Source organism: Bombina bombina, chromosome 1 (assembly GCF_027579735.1).
Source record: "Bombina bombina isolate aBomBom1 chromosome 1, aBomBom1.pri, whole genome shotgun sequence".
NCBI classification, from domain to species: domain Eukaryota; kingdom Metazoa; phylum Chordata; class Amphibia; order Anura; family Bombinatoridae; genus Bombina; species Bombina bombina.
The window spans coordinates 1,216,603,375-1,216,625,069 of record NC_069499.1 but is presented as its reverse complement, the minus strand read 5'-3'; the positions used below and the strand labels follow the sequence as shown (position 1 = coordinate 1,216,625,069).

Sequence of the window (21,695 nt, the reverse complement as noted above, 5' to 3'; positions counted from 1 at the left end):
TTTGTGGGTGTGGTGAGGGGTGTATTTATAGGCATTTTGAGGTTTGGGAAACTTTGCCCCTCCTGGTAGGAATGTATATCCCATACGTCACTAGCTCATGGACTCTTGCTAATATGAAAGAAATGAATTTATCAGGTAAGTTCTTACATAAATGATGTTTTTCGTGCCTTTCGAAACTTCAAGGCAGGTGCAGCATCAACTTCCTCTGCTACAAGACAAGAGGGAATTTTTGTTCAATCCAAGCCGGGCTGGAAACCTAACCAGTCCTGGAACAAAGGCAAGCAGGCCAGAAAGCCTGCTGCTGCCTCTAAGACAGCATGAAGGAGCGGCCCCCTAGCCAGTAACGGATCTAGTAGGGGGCAGACTTTCTCTCTTCGCCCAGGCGTGGGCAAGAGATGTTCAGGATTCCTGGGCGTTGGAGATCATATCTCAGGGATATCTTCTGGACTTCAAAGCTTCCCCTCCTCAAGGGAGATTTCACCTTTCGAGATTATCTGTAAACCAGATAAAGAAAGAGGCATTCTTACGCTGTGTGCAAGACCTCCTAGTTATGGGTGTGATCTGTCCAGTTCCACAGTCGTAACAGAGACAGGATTTTTATTCAAATCTGTTTGTAGTTCCCAAAAAAGAGGGAACCATCAGACCCATTTTGGATCTAAAGATCTTAAACAAATTCCTCAGAGTTCCATCGTTTAAAATGGAAACTATTCGGACCATCCTACCTATGATCCAGGAGGGTCAGTACATGACCACAGTGGATTTGAAGGATGCTTACCTTCACAATCATCATCGGTTCCTAAGGTTTGCCTTTCTGGACAGGCATTACCAATTTGTGGCTCTTCCCTTCGGGTTAGCTACAGCTCCAAGAATCTTTACAAAGGTTCTGGGATCGCTTCTGGCTGTCCTAAGACCGCGAGGTATATCAGTGGCCCCTTATCTGGACGACATCCTGATACAGGCGTCAAGCTTTCAGATTGCCAAGTCACATACGGACATAGTTCTGGCATTTCTCAGGTCACATGGGTGGAAGGTGAACGAGGAAAAGAGTTCTCTATCCCCACTCACAAGAGTCTCCTTCCTAGGGACTCTGATAGATTCTGTAAAAATGAAGATTTACCTGACAGAATCCAGGTTATCAAAGCTTCTAAAATCTTGCCGTGTTCTTCATTCTATTCCGCGCCCTTCGGTGGCTCAGTGTATGGAAGTAATCGGCTTGATGGTAGCGGTGATGGACATAGTGCCATTTGCGCGACTACATCTCAGACCGCTGCAACTATGCATGCTCAGTCAGTGGAATGGGGATTACACAGATTTGTCCCCTCTGCTAAATCTGGATCAAGAGACCAGAGATTCTCTTCTCTGGTGGCTATCTCGGGTCCATCTGTCCAAAGGTATGACCTTTCGCAGGCCAGATTGGACAATTGTAACAACAGATGCCAGCCTTCTAGGTTGGGGTGCAGTCTGGAATTCCCTGAAGGCTCAGGGATCGTGGACTCAGGAGGAGAAACTCTTCCCAATAAATATTTTGGAGTTCAGAGCAATATTCAATGCTCTTCTAGCTTGGCCTCAGTTAGCAACCCTGAGGTTCATTAGATTTCAGTCGGACAACATCATGACTGTGGCTTACATCAACCATCAAGGGGGAACCAGGAGTTCCCTAGCGATGTTAGAAGTCTCCAAGATAATTCGCTGGGCAGAGACTCACTCTTGCCACCTATCAGCAATCCATATCCCAGGTGTAGAGAACTGGGAGGCGGATTTTCTAAGTCGTCAGACTTTTTATCCGGGGGAGTGGGAACTCCATCCGGAGGTGTTTGCTCAATTGGTTCATCGTTGGGGCAAACCAGTAACAGGAATTGGGGATTGACATCTCCAAAAAATGTACACTTGATTAGCACTCTAATTCCCTGATGTGGAAATATTTGCTGAGTTTCAGGAATGCGGATCAGTGAATTAAATTAAAACATAACTTTTATTGGACTATATATTAAAATTAAATGGAACAAACAATACTTTAAAAACCCAGGAATGAGTCAACTGTGATAGGAGTATGAAGTAGAGCTCTAATAAACCAATTTGGTAGTAGCTATAAGATAAATCTTAATATATATTGTGACTAGAATACTGCCAACTATCTGAGTTATCCGTTTCTAATACAGGTAGGGGTTAGCCTAAAAGATTTTTTGGAACAATCATGGTTCTAGTTAATTTACTGACACATAATGCCAGATTATGCCAGATGTCAGACTTTTTATCCGGGGGAGTGGGAACTCCATCCGGAGGTGTTTGCTCAATTGGTTCATCGTTGGGGCAAACCAGAACTGGATCTCATGGCGTCTCGCCAGAACGCCAAGCTTCCTTGTTACGGATCCAGGTCCAGGGACCCAGAAGCGGCACTGATAGATGCTCTAGCAGCACCTTCTTCAACCTGGCTTATGTGTTTCCACCGTTTCCTCTGCTCCCTCGACTGATTGCCAAAATCAAACAGGAGAGAGCATCGGTGATCTTGATAGCGCCTGCGTGGCCACGCAGGACCTGGTATGCAGACCTAGTGGACATGTCATCCTTTCCACCATGGACCCTGCCTCTGAGACAAGACCTTCTACTACAAGGTCCTTTCAATCATCCGAATCTAATTTCTCTGAGACTGACTGCATGGAGATTGAACGCTTGATTTTATCAAAGCGTGGCTTCTCCGAGTCAGTCATTGATACCCTTATACAGGCACGAAAGGAAAATCTACCATAAGATATGGCGTAAATACCTTTATTGGTGTGAATCCAAGAATTACTCATGGAGTAAGGTTAGGATTCCTAGGATATTGTCCTTTCTCCAAGAGGGTTTGGAAAAAGAGTATTATCAGCTAGTTCTTTAAAGGGACAGATTTCTGCTCTGTCTATTCTTTTGCACAAGCGTCTGGCAGAAGTTCCAGACGTTCAAGCTTTTTGTCAGGCTTTGGTTAGAATTAAGCCTGTGTTTAAACCTGTTGCTCCCCCATGGAGCTTAAACTTGGTTCTTAAAGTCCTTCAAGGGGTTCCGTTTTAACCCCTTCATTCCATTGATATTAAACTTTTATCTTGGAAAGTTCTGTTTTTGATGGCTATTTCCTCTGCTCGGAGAGTCTCTGAGTTATCTGCCTTACAATGTGATTCTCCTTATCTGATTTTCCATTCAGATAAAGTAGTTCTGCGTACAAAACCTGGGTTTTTGCCTAAGGTAGTTTCTAACAAGAATATCAATCAAGAGATTGTTGTTCCATCATTGTGTCCTAATCCTTCTTCAAAGAAGGAATGCCTTTTACATAATCTGGACGTGGTCTGTGCTTTAAAGTTTTACTTACAAGCTACTAAAGATTTTCGCCAAACATCTACACTGTTTGTTGTTTACTCTGGACAGAGGAGAGGTCAAAAAGCTTCGGCAACCTCTCTTTCATTTTGGCTTCGGAGCGTAATACGCTTAGCCTATGAGACTGCTGGACAGCAGCCCCCTGAAAGGATTACAGCTCATTCTAGTAGAGCTGTGGCTTCCACCTGGGCCATTAAAAATGAGGCTTCTGTTGAACAGATTTGCAAGGCGGCGACTTGGTCTTCGCTTCATACCTTTTCAAAATTTTACAAATTTGATACTTTTGCTTCTTCGGAGGCTATTTTTGGGAGAAAGGTTCTACAGGCAGTGGTTCCTTCCATTTAAGCCTGCCTTGTCCCTCCCTTCATCCGTGTACTTTAGCTTTGGTATTGGTATCCCACAAGTAATGGATGATCCGTGGACTGGATACACCTTACAAGAGAAAACATAATTTATGCTTACCTGATAAATTTATTTCTCTTGTGGTGTATCCAGTCCACGGCCCGCCCTGTCCTTTTAAGGCAGGTCTAAATTTTAATTTAAACTACAGTCACCACTGCACCCTATGGTTTCTCCTTTCTCGGCTTGTTTCGGTCGAATGACTGGATATGGCAGTTAGGGGAGGAGCTGTATAGCAGCTCTGCTGTGGGTGATCCTCTTGCAACTTCCTGTTGGGAAGGAGAATATCCCACAAGTAATGGATGATCCGTGGACTAGATACACCACAAGAGAAATAAATTTATCTGGTAAGCATAAATTATGTTTTTATGAGGCTCCATTACCTGCTGCCTCTTTGTCACAATTTCTTATACTTCCGTTTGACAGGCAGCTGTTGCACCCAATAGGAGATGCACCATACGCTCTATGTAAGCTACTGCAGTACACACCTGTGCTGGTAACTTGAAGCCAACTCAGCCATGATGTAGAACTGTGCAAGCGCAGTTTGCTACGCTATTTGCTCAGCGTAAACAGTGAATCTGCTTTACCGTATCGATTCACTCTCTAATCAGCAGTCGGCTTCAAGTTACCAGCTCGGGAGAACCCTATGTAATGTGTTGGTTGATACCATCATATGTTATTTTAATTTATTCCCTTACCACATTTTTCTTTCAGCCTCACAAACTGTGGTCTGACTTTTCAACATACGCATGAGCTGGTCGAAATACTCAGAGATTGTTCACATCTTTCTTATGTAAAGTATGTTTCATATGTAAAAAAAATAATCAATCTTTATGATCAATCTAATTTGATGCAAGAAGTGATGCTTCATTTTCGCTCACCTTTGTGTAAAATTTAAACTTCTGTCTTAATGTTTAAAAAAAAATGTGAAAGCTGCAACAAACCAGACTTCAGGACCTAAAAGTAATAACATGCTTTGTAGTTGTGTTTGGTTTTTCAGAGGAAAATTGAGCCAGCAAATGTACAATGGCTTGTCAGAGAAATGCCCTGAAATTACCAAATTATGAGTAAGGTATTGTAGTACTCTGATCATGACTGTAACTTCTATGTAGCATAATATACCTGTAGTTAGGCTGTGCCATGATTGTTTGTGATTTTACTATGACCAATTAAGAGTATCTAATACCCTTATGAACATCATAACAGTTATATTAGTATATGACTTCATGGAAGTACACAGTTATGACCTATCAAAAACAGCAACCTGGCGGAAAAAGGACTATATTACCCAATAATATTCAGGACGTGACATGACTATGTTTACAGTAAAACTTTCATATTATGCATAGTGGGTTCTTGACATCAAATCTTTTTGATGATAACCATTTAGCCTTCTTCAGTTTGGATATTTTAGTAGGAAAGTTGTTGGTAATGTCCATCGTAAAAATAAAAAGTAAATTTTCTTCTACAACACGTTCAAGAAATTATTAAGGTGATTATTTAAGTGCTGAAGTTTAAACTTTGAATCTCTTTTTATCTCAGTTTATCAGGTAACGCCTTCAGAGATTATGGCTGTAAAGTACTGTTCAATGCCTTATCCAATATACATATTTCTGGGGAATTAATGTAAGTACTACAAATATATAAAATATATAATTATATTATAATAGTATTTTATCAGAAATTAATTATTGCATAATTTGGTAGATTTGTGCAAGGTTTGCATTACAGCCCTAATAAACTATGGTCGCATTCAAATTTAAAACTCTAATAAGCTCTCAAAATTCCATTGCAAATGGTAAACTGCCTGAAAACAAGAAAATCTGGGCGATGTAAACTGCTGGGAGACATGAGTGAAACACTAAAAAATAAAACTTTACGATGGACAATAATTCTTTATGTAATAAATTGCACACCAATTTCCTGGACAAGAAAAGGATATTTCCATTTTAATGGGAGGAGAGTCCACTGCTTCATATATTACTTGTGGGAATTAAGAACCTGGCCACCAGGAGGAGGCAAAGACACCCCAGCCAAAGGCTTAAATACCTCCCCCACTCCCCTCATCCCCCAGTCATTCTTTGCCTTTTGTCACAGGAGGTTGGCAGAGAAGTGTTGGAAGATTGGAGAAGTCTCTTATGGAGGGTAGTACTCTTATAAATGGGGCTAGAGTTTTAAGTAATCCTGTCAGCCTCTCAGTGAGAGCATGGATAAAAGTTAGAGTCCGGAGATACAGTGAGTGTTGTCTCTGCAAAACCATTCCGACTCATGTTAACAGCTCCCTAAGCAATCGGCATTGACGAGTTTCGCTGCCTGCTTTATTCTCTCAAGTCCATGTCAGGAGCAATGCTACTAACCTGTCACACTTGAAGGGCTGTATTCCTGTTCCACGGCATAGATTCTGGTAAGATTGTTTCATTTATACACATATAACGCAAGAAGACAGGGTAACAGTGTGTCTCCTTTTATTTGTATAGAATCATGGGTTAATATCCCTGGAATGGGGATTATTGAACAGGGGGGGGGGGGATTTATGCATAATATCTTTCTTGTGTTTGATGCTACGTTAAGGCTCTAGCAATGTGTGAACAGTCAGGTTAAGATCAGAGTGTCCTTCTTTTGGCGTGTTTTTAAGTGCAGGGGCGGTCCTGCATGGCACTCCATGTGACTGGGTGTGGCCTCTTGTGCAGGTTGATCCACCTGCTCAACTGTGTTCCACATGCTTTGATAAGATTGCAATATTTAAAAGGAACAAGATATTTAGTACTACTGAGCCATCCACCTCTGAGGATTCTTTGTCCCGCGAGGTGCGTTCCCATCATTCATCTCTGATTACACATGTAGCTCCCCAAGGCCCTACTGATTCTCTGATTTCCATGCCCTACCATGCCCTGCGAAGCACAACGAAGGGAAAGACATAGCCTTTCGTCCCAGGGGTCATCTACTCTGCTGGATGTCTCGGAGAGATCCGATGATAAGGACGCCTCCGCCACATCAGAATCAGCATCTTCGAAACCTCCGGCTACAGAGGAGCCAGATTTTAAGTTTAAGATGGAGCATTTGCGCTTTTCACTGGAAGAAGTGCTTGCTACGTTGAAGATTCTGGAACCGAAACTTCCAGAAAAACCTTCAATCCCTAAGCTAGATAGGGTTTACAAGGACAGGGTGGTGCCTCAGACCTTCCCAGTTCATGTGAAGATGGCTACTGTTATTAAGAATGAGTGGGAGAAACTTGGCTTGTCCTTTTCTCCCTCTACCTCTTTTAAGAAGCTATTCCCTGTTCTGGACTCTCAGCTCGAGCTATGGGGAGCCATTCCTAAGGTGGATGGAGCTATCTCCATGCTCGCTAAGCATATGAATATTCCCCTCGAGGATAGTGTGTCGATCAAGGAGCCATGGATAAAAAGTTAGAATCCATGTTAAGAAAGATGTTTCAACTTACGGGGTTTGTTTTCCAACCGACAGCAGCGATTACTGCGGTGGCTGGAGCGGCTACCTACTGGTGTGACACACAGTTATGGTCGAGGTGGAGACTCCCCTCGAGGAATTACAGAGAAAGATTAAGGCCTTAAGGGTAGCTAATTCTTTTATCTGTGATGCGAATATGCAGGTCATTCGTCTGAATGCCAACACATCAGGTTTCTCTGTTCTAGCACGTAGGCCTCTGTGGTTAATGTCGTGGTATGCTGACATGACTTCCAAGTCTAGATTACTATCCCTTCCGTTTCAAGGGGAAGTTCTCTTTGGTCCAGGCCTGGACTCGATCATATCCATGGTCACGGGAGGCAAAGGTGCTTTCCTTCCACAGGATAAGAAGAATAAGCCTAAGGGCTCTACTTTTCGTCCCTTTCGTTCTGACAAGTCTCAGTGTCAGCTGCCTGCTGCGAAGACCGAACAGTCCAAGGTCCAAGCTCATTCCTGGAACAAGTCCAAGCAGAGCAAGAAGCCTGCCGAGACAAAGTCAGCATGAAGGGGTGGCCCCCGATCCATCTCTGGATCGCGTAGGGGGCAGACTATCTCTCTTCGCAGAGGCTTGAATGAGAGACATACAGGATCCTTGGGTCCTGGAGGTCATCATCCAGGGTTACAGGATAGGGTTCAAGACTTCTCCGTTTAGGGGCAGATTCCTCCTGTCAAACCTATCCTCAAGACCAGATAAGAGAGATGCCTTTCTAGAGTGCATGAGGGATCTCTCATCTCTCGATGTCATCGTTCCAGTACCTTTAGCAGAAAGGGATCTAGGGTACTATTCAAACCTTTACGTTGTCCCAAAGAAGGAGGGCACGTTCCGCCAAATTCTGGACCTAAAGTGCCAAAACAAGTTCCTGTCAGTTCCATCGTTCAAAATGGAGAAGATCAGGTCAATTCTGTCCCTAGTTCAAGAGAGGCAATTTATGATGACAATAGACTTGAAGTATGCCTACCTTCACGTGCCAATCCACAAGGACCACGTCAGGTTCCTAAGATTTGCTTTGCTGGACCAACACTTCCCGTTTGTGGCCCTACTGTTCAGTCTGGCGACAGCCCTAAAAGTCTTTACAAAGGTTCTGGGAGTGCTGCTCACGGTAGCGAGAGCCAGAGGTATTGCGGTGGCTCCTTATCTGGACGATATTCTGGTCCAGGCTCCGTCCTGTAGTTTTGCGGAGGACCATTCGAGGGCTCTTCTTCTCCTTCGATCCCACGGATGGAAGCTAAATGAGGGAAAGAGTTCTCTGGTTCCCAGCAACAGGGTGCAGTTCCTGAGTACGATAATAGATTCCATATCCATCAAGATATTTTTGACAGACCAGAGACATTCCAAGATTGCCTCCAGCTGTCTTGCCCTTCAGACCTCCTCAAGGCCATCTGTGGCCAGGTGTATGGAGGTGATTGGGCTCATGGTATCCAGCATCAATGTCATTCCATTCGCCAGGTTCCATCTCAGACTTCTTCAGTTATGCATGTTGAGACAATGGAACTACGATCACTCAGATCTATCCCAACAAATATCTCTGGACAACCGAGTGAGGGAATCCCTCTCTTGGTGGATCCGTCTGGGACAGTTGTCCCAGGGGACATCCTTCTTGAGGCCTGCCTGGGAGATTGTGACCACCGACGCAAGTCTGTCAGGATGGGGAGCTGTTTGGGCTGCCAGAAGGGCACAGGGCAGGTGGACTCGAGAGGAGTCGACTCTACGAATAAATATTCTGGAACTTCGAGCGATATTCAACGCTCTGAGCACTTGGTCCCCCTTGTGGTCATCTTGATTCATCATATTCCAGTCGGACAACATTACCTCGGTGGCTTACATAAACCATCAGGGGGAACGAGGAGCTCCCTTGCCATGAGGGAAGTATCTCGGATTCTGGAATGGGCAGAGACTCACAACTGTTCGCTCTCTGCAAACCACATTCCGGGTGTGGACAACTGGGAAGCGGATTTTCTCAGCAGACAATCTTTTCATCTGGGGGAATGGTCTCTCCATTCTGAGGTGTTTGTGGAGATCTGCAACAGATGGGGGACGCCGGAGATAGACCTCATGGCGTCCAGACTCAACTTCAAGCTACCCAGATAAGGATCGCGGTCCAGGGATCCCCAGGCAGAACTGATAGATGCCTTGGCGATCCCTTGGGAGTTCAACCTAATTTAAATATTTCCCCCGTTGCCACTTCTCTCTCAAGTGGTGGCCCGCATCAAATAGGATTAAGCTTCGACCATTCTGATTGCTCCGTTGTGGCTATGGAGAACGTGGTTTGCGGATCTGGTGGGAATGTCGTTGTCTCCTCCATGGAGGTTACCCTGTCACAGAGATCTGCTGGTTCAGGGTCCTTTTCTCCCCCAAAATCTTGATTCTCTGAGGCTGACTGCATGGTGATTGAACGCCTAGTCTTGGCCAAGAGAGGGTTTTCAGAGAGTGATTGATACTCTCATCCAGGCCAGGAAACTGGTCACTCGTCGCATCTATCATAAGTTGTAGAGGACCTACTTATCCTGGTGTGAGGAACATGGATATCCCTGGCACAAGTTTAGGGTGTCCAGGATTCTGGCCTTTCTTCAAGATGGTCTGGATAAGGGCCTTGTCGCTAGTTCCTTAAAAAGACAGATTTTGGCCTTATCGGTTCTGATATTCAGTGCTTTGTTCAGGCTCTGTCCAGAATCTGACCGATTTTTAGACCTTCGGCTCCCCCTTGGAGCTTGAACTTGGTTCTTAAGGTTTTGCAAAGGGCTCCTTTTTACCTATGCATGCGCTTGACATTAAGATTCTTTCCTGGAAGGTTCTGTTTCTTCTGGCTATTGCATCGGCTCGCAGAGTCTCTGAGTTAGCGGCCTTGCAACATGAGCCTCCTTATCTGGTTTTTCACGCTGATAAGGCTGTTCCTTCGCACTGGTTTGGGATTTCTTCCCAAGGTGGTGTCTGATGGTAACATCAATCAGGAGATAGTAGTTCCTTCCTTGTGTCCTAACCCTTCTTCGCCTAAGGAACAGTTACTTCATAACTTGGATGTGGTTCAAGCCTTGAAGTTTTATCTTCAGGCCACAAAGGATTTCAGACAGACTTCATCCTTATTTGTGGTGTATTCAGGGAAGTGTAGGGGGCAGAGGGCCTCTTCCACTTCACTGTATTTTTGGTTGAGGAGCATTATTCGTCTGGCCTATGAGACAGCGGGACATTAGCCTCCTCAGAGGATTACGGCTCACTCAACTAGGGCTGTGGCCTCCTCTTGGGCCTTTATGAACGAGGCCTCTGTGGAGCAGATTTGTAAGGCGGCTACTTGGTCCTCCTTACATACTTTTGCAAAATTTTACAAGTTTGATGTTTTTGTTTTGGCGAAAGCTGTTTTTGCGAGAAAGGTTCTGCAGACTGTGGTGCCCTCAGTATAGGGTCTGCCTCTTTTTACCCTCCCGTTTTTATTCATTCAGTGTCCTCTAGCGCTTGGGTATTTGTTCCCACAAGTAATAAATGAAGAAGTAGACTCTCCTCCTACACATGTTTTACTGATTGATTTTACTTGTTCATCTATTGATTTTTACATAAAGCTCTTTTTTAAACAACTGAAGTCTCCTATCTTCTCATTTGATCATCATAATACCTTGGAACAGTTTATTGCCGGAGTGGTATGTGCGCTGGGCCACTGTAATATACCCAGCAGGCTGCACTAGCACTATAGTGTGCTTTCTACTGTGTGAGTATCTTTCTGAAGGGATAAGTTAGTGGGTTCATACATTGCTAACTGATCTGCACTAGGAGTCGCCCTCTGTATACCTTCCATTTTCTCCTCCTATTAAGATGGGAAACATAAATTATGCTTAAAAAAGGAAAACAATATACAGAGGTGCAAGATGGAAAAAAACACACAATATTCTGTACAAATGAACTAAGAACTGATACTCTCCTTTAGGTCAGACCGCAGCCTTCTTGCAGTCTCTCCCTTGTGACTGTGTATAGATAGATAGTAGTAGTAGATGGCGCTGGTCTATTGAGTGATTTTCTCTAGTAAGTGAAGAGAAAAAAAGGCTTGATGCATATATTGAAGCCAATTAATATGGGTGCAGTATACTCACTCCATAAGATGAATCTTTACAGCTGAAAGGGAACGTAGCGTCAGATGGCAAGAGTCCACAGGTTCCTGGAGTCAAGCTCTATGAGATTATTTGGTATCTAGCCCATGGCCTGACGCAGATAACATAAATTATGCTTACCTGATAATTTCATTTCCATCTGTGGGAGGAGAGTCCACTGCTCCCGCCCTGTTGCTCCGGTGGGCGGACCTAAATTTTAAATTATTCTTCTGGCACCACTTATACCCTGATATTTATCTTACTGTTCCTTGTTCCCTTGCCAGAATGACTGGGGGATGAGGGGAGTGGGGGAGGTATTTAAGCCTTTGGCTGGGGTGTCTTTGCCTCCTGCTGGTGGCCAGCTTCTTATTTCCCACAAGTAATGAATGAAGCAGTGGACTCTCCTCCCACAGATGGAAATGAAATTATCAGGTAAGCATAATTTATGTTATCTGCGTCAGGCCATGGGCTAGATACCAAATAATCTCATAGAGCTTGAATCGTTGCTCAACTTATCACAAATCCTTACTGAGACACTGTTAATGAAATCCAGTAATGAGGCCAATGAGACCAAACTCAGTAGCGGATCCCTCTCTAGCACTTTAATGAGCACCTACAAAGCAAAATAATAAATAAGTATTAATAACTGTAAATTAGTCATTCTAAATGCTAAGGGAAAATATACCTTGGTTAAAGGGACACTGTACCCAAAAATTTAATTTCGTGATTCAGATTGAGCATGAAATTTTATGCAAATTTTGAATTTACTCCTATTATCAAACGGCTAGATTTAGAGTTTTGTCGGTAATGACCCGCGTAGCTAACGCTGGCTTTTTTCCCCCCGCACCTTTTAAATACCGCTGGTATTTAGAGATCACAGAAGGGCTGCGTTAGGCTCCAAAAAAGGAGCGTAGAGCATAATTTACCGCCACTGCAACTCTTAATACCAGCGGTGCTTACGGACGCGGCCAGCTTCAAAAACGTGCTCGTGCACGATTCCCCCATAGGAAACAATGGGGCAGTTTGAGCTGAAAAAAAACCTAACACCTGCAAAAAAGCAGCGTTCAGCTCCTAACGCAGCCCCATTGTTTCCTATGGGGTAACACTTCCTAAGTCTGCACCTAACACCCTAACATGTACCCCGAGTCTAAACACCCCTAACCTTACACTTATTAACCCCTAATCTGCCACTCCCGCTATCGCTGACCCCTGCATATTTTTTTAACCCCTAATCTGCCGCTCCATACACCACCGCAACCTACATTATCCCTATGTACCCCTAATCTGCTGCCCCTAACACCGCCGACCCCTATATTATATTTATTAACCCCTAATCTGCCGCCCCCAACGTCGCCTCCACCTACCTACAATTATTAACCCCTAATCTGCCGACCGGACCTCGCCGCTACTCTAATAAAACATAATTTATGTAAGAACTTACCTGATAAATTCATTTCTTTCATATTAGCAAGAGTCCATGAGCTAGTGACGTATGGGATATACATTCCTACCAGGAGGGGCAAAGTTTCCCAAACCTTAAAATGCCTATAAATACACCCCTCACCACACCCACAATTCAGTTTAACGAATAGCCAAGAAGTGGGGTGATAAGAAAAGAGCGAAACCATCAAAAAAATAAGGAATTGGAATAATTGTGCTTTATACAAAAAAATCATAACCACCACAAAAAAGGGTGGGCCTCATGGACTCTTGCTAATATGAAAGAAATTAATTTATCAGGTAAGTTCTTACATAAATTATGTTTTCTTTCATGAAATTAGCAAGAGTCCATGAGCTAGTGACGTATGGGATATAAATACCCAAGATGTGGAACTTCCACACAAGAGTCACTAGAGAGGGAGGGATAAAATAAAGACAGCCAATTCCGCTGAAAAATTAATCCACTACCCAAATCAAAAGTTTCAATTTTAATAATGAAAAAGACTGAAATTATAAGCAGAAGAATCAAACTGAAACAGCTGCCTGAAGTACTATTCTACCAAAAACTGTTTCTAAAGAAGGGAAAACATCAAAATGGTAGAATTTAGTAAAAATATGCAAAGAAGACCAAGTCATTGCTTTGCAAATTTGATCAACAGAAGCTTCATTCTTAAAAAGCCCAGGAAGTAGAAACTGACCTAGTAAAATGAGCCGTAATCCTCTGAGACGGGGAATAATCCGACTCCCAATAAGCATGATGAATCAAAAGCTTAACCAAGATGCCAAGGAAATGGCAGAAGCCTTCTGACCTTCCTAAAACCAGAAAAGATAACAAATAGACTAGAAGTCTGTCTGAAATCTGAGTAGCTTCAATATAATAAAAACTCTTACCATATCCTAAAGAATGTAAGAATCTTACCAAAGAATTCTTAGGATTAGGACACAAGGAAAAAACAATAATTCCTCCACTAATGTTTTTAAAATTCACAACTTAGGTGAAAATTGAGATGAGGACAGCAAAAAAACACCTTATTCTTGATGAAAAATCAGAACAAGGAGATTCACAAGAAAGAACAGATAATTCAAAAATTGTTCTAGCTGAAGAGATGTCCAAAAAGAACAATACTTTCCATGAAAGTAATGAATGTCCAGAGCAAGCATATGCTCAAAATAGAAGAGCCTGAAAAACCTTCAGAACCCAATTAAGACTCCAAGGAGGAGAAATTGGCTTAATGACAGGTTTGATACGAATCAAAACCTGAAAAAATGAAGAATATCAGGAAGTAACACTGCCTTATCCTGATGAAAAATCAGAAAAGGATATTCACAAAAAAGAGCAGATAACTCAAAAACTCTTCTAGTAGAAGAAATAACCAAAAGGAACAATACTTTTCCAAGAAAGTAATTTAACGTTCAGAAAATGCATAGTTTCAAACGGAGGAGCCTGTAAAGCCCTCATCACCAAATTGAGACTCCAAAGAGGAGAGATTGAATTAATGACAAGCTTGATATGGACCAAAGCCTGTACAACACAATGAATATCAGGATGATTAGCAATCTTTCTGTGAAAAAAGAACAGAAAGAGTAGAGATTTGTCCTAACAAAGAATTGAAGACAAAACCTTATCCAAACCAACCTGAAAAAATAATAAAATTCTATGAATTTTAAAAGAATGCCAAGAAAAGTAGGTCTTCCAGACTCAATATAAATCTTTCTAGAGACAGATTTATGAGCCTGAAACATAGTATTAATCAATGAGTCAGAAAAACCTCTCTGACTAAAAACCAAGCGTTCAATCTCCATCCCTTCAAATGTAATGATTTGAGATCCTGATGGAAAAAAAAGGCCTTGAGAAAGAAAAGGTCTGGTTTAAACGGAGGTGTCCAACGTTGGCAACTGGCCATCCGAATGAGATTCGCATACCAAAACCTGAGAAGCCATGCTGGAGCTACCAGCATAACAAACAAATACTCCATAAGAATTTTGGAAGAAGAACTAGAGGCGGAAAGAAATAGGCAAAATGATAATTCCAAAGAAATGTCAATGCATACACTACTTCCGCCTGAAGATTCCCGGACCTTAATAGGCCCCTGGGAAGTTCTTTATTCAGATGAAATGAAAATCATATCTGGGTAAGAGAGACCATTCTCCCGGAAGAAAAGCTTGATTAACAGAGATAATCCGCTTCCCAAATATCTATACCTGGGAAAAAACCCCACAGAATTTAGAAAGGAGCTGGACTTAGCCCAAGCTAATATCCGAGACACTTCTGTCACAGCCTAAGGACTGATAGTCCTACTCTGATGATTGACATACACCATAGTAGAGATATTGTTTGAAAAACATTAAACGTCTCTTCTTCAAAAAGAAACAAACTGAAAAAACTCTGAGAAAGCACGGAGTTCTAAAATATCAAATGGTAATCTCGCCTCCTGAGATTTCCAAACCCCTTGTGCTGACAGAGATCCTCAGACAGCCTCCCAACCAAAAAGACTCACATCTGTAGAGATCATGGTCCAGGTTGAAAGAAACGAAGAGACCTGTAGACTAAATGATGGTGATCTTAACCACCAAATCAAGAGAGATAAATATTAGGATTTGAAGATTAAAAATGCGAAATCCTAGAATCCCTGCACCATAATTCAGCATAAAAGACTGAAAAGGTTCTTTCTATAGAGAATGAGCAAAGGGAATTAAATCCAATGCTGTGGCCATAAGACCTAAAACTTCTATGCATATATAGCAACTGAAGGAAATAATAGAGACTAAAGGTACCGACAAACGGAACACAATAAAATTGTCCCTTGTCTGATAGAGACAAAGACAGAGACACAAATATCTGGAAACCTAAAAAAGGTGACCCTTGTGTGAGGAATCAAGAGCTTTTGAAAAAAAGATCCTCTAACTATGTCCTGAAGAGCAAAGTGAATCATATGAGATTCCGCATCCTCAGAAAAAAAATCTGAATGAAAACAGAAAAATGAAAATATGCATTTATTGTATCTAATGAAAACAAATAATGCTATCACTGACCAAAAGGCAGAATAGTTTGAATAAAACTCCAAAACCCAGTTCCTAAAAATGGAACTGGAAGAAATACCCCAGAAGATTCCAGGTCTGAGCAGCGCTTGAACCCCATGGGTGCCCAGCCATGCTTCAACAGTACCCAAAATATATAGGACCGAAACACACTTAAAGAAAGTGTTAGCCTTACTGGAATAAAATCAAAGAAATTTGGACCGAATAGAACCAAATAAATTTCAAAAAAGTCTTAACCTGCCCCTTGCCAGCCAAGCTGGAATACGGCACGTACATCGCAATATTAGGGAGCTGATTTCGAACTGAAAAATTTCCAGTTATAAACATGTTACTTGGGAAAGAATTCAGGAATTCGTTCCTTAATAAGAACAACCAAACTAGTATAAGCTTAAAGTTTTAGTCTTAGAACTCAATCTTGAAGCCCAGAGTAACAGTTAAGAATTGAATCCAATTATAAAACAAATAATTGATTATCTTAGAACAAAAGAAATATGGATTTTTTAAAAATCACAAAATTCTTCTAGCTAAAATAGCTAAAGACATAGAATAACCCTCATTTGCGAAAATATTCAATAAAATGAAGACACAAATGAAATTATTAGCATGATAGTCCAGTTTAAAGGACCAGTCAATACAGTGGACTTGCATAATCAATAAATGCAAAACAACAAGACAAATGCAACAGCACCTAGTCCCTTAACAATGCTAAAATAAATCATAATCTGATACTTGATCTTAAAGTAAACAGAACAAAAATGAAGCAAATGCAATATCCAAATAAATCACAGGACCAAGAAAAGTACCTGAAACTAAATAATTTTCCATAAATAAGATACAACCATCTAAAGGAAAATAAATACTATTTTGCTATAGAAACAATAGCATAATTAGTAGGAGTAGAGATAGCCCCAATAAATTGGAGAACCCTCCAAATTGAATTTAACTGCTGGCAAAGAATATAGTTTAAAACCTTTGAAGAAGGAATAAAAGAAAATTCTCAGCCTATTCCATTCCCTAGTATGGGGAATTGGAAAGAAAACCTCTGAAAACACAGAAGAATAAATAGGCAGAAATAGTGTCAGCTAGTCTTAAAGAACTAGTTACCTTAATATCCAAAATAATCAACACCTTTTCAACAAAGAACAAATGTAATAATAAATAAAATAATATTAATAATAAAAAAAAATAATATAAAAGTAGATTTGTTAGTGTCAATATCTGATGAAGAAAATTCTGAAAGAGAAAAAACATCATCAGAGAAGGATAAATCAGTATGTTGTTGGTCATTTGAAACTTCAATAATTAAAAAAGAAGTGAAAAAGACCTAAAAATTTTTTATTAGAAGGCACAAAGTCAGACAAAGCCTTTAAAATAGAATCAGAAAAATATTTCTTATAAATCTTCTAAATATTTCTTGTACATAAGATGTAAGAAAAGCATAAATACTAATGGATTCTGCATGTAAAAGTATATCATAATAACTTATTACAAACCATAGCTAAATATAAACATTTATAACATTTAAAATAAATTAACTTAGCTTTGGTAGAACTGAAACTCAGTTAAGCGTTTTTCCAGAAGTGGCTTCTGATTCAGGGTCAATCTGAGACATCTTGCAATATGTAATAGAAAAAACAACATATAAAGCAAAATTGATCAAATTCCTTAAATGACAGTTTCAGGAATGGGAAAAAATGCAAATGAACAAGCTTCTAGCAACCAGAAGCAATAAACAATGAGACTTAAATATTGTGGAAACAACAATGACTCGAATTTTTTAGCGCCAAAAAAGCCTCCCACATTATTTGGCGCCTAAATGCTTTTGGCGCCAAAAATGACGCCACATCCGGTAACGCCGACATTTTTTGGCGCAAAAAAACGTCAAAAAAATGACGCAACTTCCGGCGACACGTATGACGCCGGAAATTACAAGAAAATTTTTGCGCCAAGAAAGTCCGCGCCAAGAATGACGCAATAAAATGAAGCATTTTCAGCCCCCGCGAGCCTAACAGCCCACAGGAAAAAAGTCAAATTTTAAGGTAAGAAAAAATTGAATTATTCATATGCATTATCCCAAATATGAAACTGACTGTCTGAAATAAGGAACGTTGAACATCCTGAATCAAGGCAAATAAATGTTTAAACACATATATTTAGAACTTTATATAAAAGTGCCCAACCATAGCTTAGAGTGTCACAAAATAAGACTTACTTACCCCCGGACACTCCTCTACATGTAGTAGAAAGCCAAACCAGTACTGAAACGAGAATCAGTAGAGGAAATGGTATATATAAGAGTATATCGTCGATCTGAAAAGGGAGGTAAGAGATGAATCTCTACACCGATAACAGAAAACCTATGAAATAGACCCCATAGAAGGAGATCAATGAATTCAAATAGGCAATACTCTCTTCACATCCCTCTGACATTCACTGCACACTGAGAGGAAAACCGGGCTCCAGCCTGCTGCGAAGCGCATATCAACGTAGAATCTAGCACAAACTTACTTCACCACCTCCATGGGAGGCAAAGTTTGTAAAACTGAATTGTGGGTGTGGTGAGGGGTGTATTTATAGGCATTTTAAGGTTTGGGAAACTTTGCCCCTCCTGGTAGGAATGTATATCCCAAACGTCACTAGCTCATGGACTCTTGCTAATTACATGAAAGAAATGTATTAACCCCTAAAGCTAAGTCTAACCCTAAGCCTAACACCCCCCTAAGTTAAATATAATTGTAATCTAACTAAATAAATTAACTCTTATTAAATAAATTATTCCTATTTAAAGCTAAATACTTACCTGTAAAATAAACCCTAATATAGCTACAATATAAATTTTAATTATATTTTAGCTATTTTAGGATTAATATTTATTTTACAGGCAACTTTGTATTTATTTTAACCAGGTACAATAGCTATTAAATAGTTAATAACTATTTAATAGCTACCTAGTTAAAATAATTACAAAATTACCTGTAAAATAAATCCTAACCTAAGTTACAATTAAACCTAACAATACACTATCAATAAATTAATTAAATACAATACCTACAAATAAATACAATTAAATAAACTAAAGTACAAAAAATAAAAAAAGAACTAAGTTACAAAAAATAAAAAAATATTTACAAACATTAGAAAAATATTACAACAATTTTAAGCTAATTACACCTACTCTAAGCCCCCTAATAAAATAACAAAGCCCCCGAAAATAAAAAAATGCCCTACCCTATTCTAAAATAAAAATAGAAAAGCTCTTTTACCTTACCAGCCCTGAAAAGGGCCTTTTGCGGGGCATGCCCCAAAGAATTCAGCTCTTTTGCCTGTAAAAAGAAAACATACAATACCCCCCCCCCCCCCACATTACAACCCACCACCCACATACCCCTAATATAACCCAAACCCCCCTTAAATAAACCTAACACTAAGCCCCTGAAGATCTTCCTACCTTATCTTCACCACGCCGGGTATCACTGATCGGTCCAGGCTCCGAAGTCTTGATCCAAGCCCAAAGGTGGGCTGAAGATGTCCATCCTCCGGCTGAAGTCTTGATCCAAGCCCAAGCGGGGGCTGAAGACGTCCATCCTCCGGCTGAAGTCTTGATCCAAGCCCAAGTGGGGGCTGAAGACGTCCATCCTCCGTCTGAAGTCTTGATCCAAGCCCAAGCGGGGGCTGAAGACATCCATCCTCCGGCTGAAGTCTTGATCCAAGCGGCGGCTGAAGAAGTCCATCATTGGGCAGAAGTCTTCATCCTATCCGGGCAGAAGAGGAGATCCGGACCGGTAGACATCTTCATCCAAGCGGCATCTTCTATCTTCTTCCATCCGACGACGAGCGGCTCCATCTTCAAGACCTCCGGCGCGGATCCATCCTCTTCTTCCGACGTCCTAACACAGATTGAAGGTTCTTTTAAGGGACGTCATCCAAGATGGCGTCCCTCGAATTCCGATTAGGAATAATTTATTTAATAGTTAATTTATTTCGTTAGATTTAAATTATATTTAACTTAGGGGGGTGTTAGTGTTAGGGTTAGACTTAGCTTTAGGGGTTAATACATTTATTAGAGTAGCGGCGAGGTCCGGTCGGCAGATTAGGGGTTAATAATTGTAGGTAGGTGGAGGCGACGTTGGGGACAGCAGATTAGGGGTTAATAAATATAATATAGGTGTCAGCGGTGTTAGGGGCAGCAGATTAGGGGTACATAGGGATAACGTAGGTGGCGGCGATGTGGGGGGACCTCAGTTTAGGGGTGCATAGGTAGTTTATGGGTGTTAGTGTACTTTAGAGCACAGTAGTTAAGAGCTTTATGAACCGGCGTTAGCCCAGAAAGCTCTTAACTCCTGGCTTTTCTCTGCGGCTGTAGTTTTGTCGTTAGATTTCTAACGCTCACTTCAGCCAAGACTCTAAATACCGGCGTTAGAAAGATCCCATTGAAAAGATAGGATACGCAAATGGCGTAGGGGGATCTGCGGTATGGAAAAGTCGCGGCTGCAAAGTGAGCGTTACACTCTTTCCTGACTGACTCTAAATACCAGCGGTAGCCCAAAACCAGCGTTAGGAGTCTCTAACGCTGGTTTTGACGGCTAACGCCAAACTCTAAATCTAGGCGAAATTTTCTTCATTCTCTTGGTATCTTTATTTGAAATGCAAGAATGTAAGTTTAAATGCCGGCCCATTTTTCGTGAACAACCTGGGTTGTCCTTGCTGATTAGTGGATAAATTCATCCACCAATAAAAAAGTGCTGTCCAGAGTACTGAAACCAAAAAAAAGCTTAGATGCCTTCTTTTTCAAATAATGATAGCAAGATAACGAAGAAAAATTGATAATATGAGTAAATTAGAAAGTTGCTTAAAATTGCATGCTCTTTCTGAATTACAAATTAACAAATTTGGGTTCAGTGTCCCTTTAAAGTTTGTTCTCACTATCCAGACATAAACTTACTTGCATACAAAGAGAGAAGCGCTCTACCAGGAACGAACAACAGCTCAGTGGCTTGTTCTATGGCGATTTACCACCCGGAAGCAGCCTCTTTTAGACCAGTGTGCTTTTCACAGAAGAAAACTTTCCTGAAGTATATCAGTCTGATCCCGCCAAGTAAGGTCAGTCCAGCCCCGAAATACCAGGCTTCTCTCTTTTTTTTTTGAGCGCTTCTCTCTTTTTATTTATGCAAATTATGACACTTAGGGAAGTCTCCCTAAGTGTGATGCGGGAATCCAGACGTGGACCCGTTGCTCAGTGTGCCTAGAGGGATATGGCTGCACCTCACTGACGAGGCCCACAATAGGCCGAAACGTACGTCTGGGGTTTTGCTGTTTCTCTTGTTCAGAGAGGGATTGCCTGGTATTTCGGGGCTGGACTGTACTGTGAAGTCAGGATCAGACTGATATGCTACAGGAAAGTTCTTCTCTGTGAAAGGCACATATTGAGCAAAAAGAGGCTGCTTCTAGGGTGGTAACTAGCCATAGAACAAGCTATTATGCTATTGTTCGTTCCCAGGTTGAGCGCTTCTCTCTTTTTATTTATATAAACTTACTTGCATAGGTAACAAAAAATAACAGTTCTAGCAGGGAGCAGAGTTTGACTGTAAAAATAAATACCTTTAATACAGTTCTCTTGAGAGCACTGAGCAGAGGCATCCAAGGTAATAAGGCACTAGAGATGCAGGAAACAATATCGACAATGTAGGAAAAAAATCAAATACAAGAAGCAAACTACAAAGTCATTATATTTTTTTGTCTAAGGCCATGATGATCAAAAGTGCTACGATGCAGAAAGATATTCGAAAGAGATCTTTTGCAATGTCGAAAAGACTGGAGATATATTCCAAAGGACCAACAGTGCTGTTTAAAGGAAGCATGGAAGAGAGGTGTCTTACCATACATTTCAGTGGGTCACAATACTGCTCTGATACCGGCGATATATTCAAAGCAGC

The 21,695-nt window shown here is 41.2% G+C and overlaps 1 protein-coding gene across 1 annotated transcript in view; it reads left to right on the top strand.

Annotated features, from left to right (window-relative positions):
- The window catches only part of LOC128664100 (protein NLRC5), a 429,645-nt gene that overhangs the window by 189,007 nt on the left and 218,943 nt on the right, over positions 1-21,695 (top strand). Inside the window, exons 12-13 of the mRNA XM_053718792.1 lie at positions 4,459-4,542; positions 5,287-5,370. Of these exons, the coding sequence (XP_053574767.1) occupies positions 4,459-4,542; positions 5,287-5,370 (168 nt within the window). The remainder of the gene's footprint in view (positions 1-4,458; positions 4,543-5,286; positions 5,371-21,695) is intronic.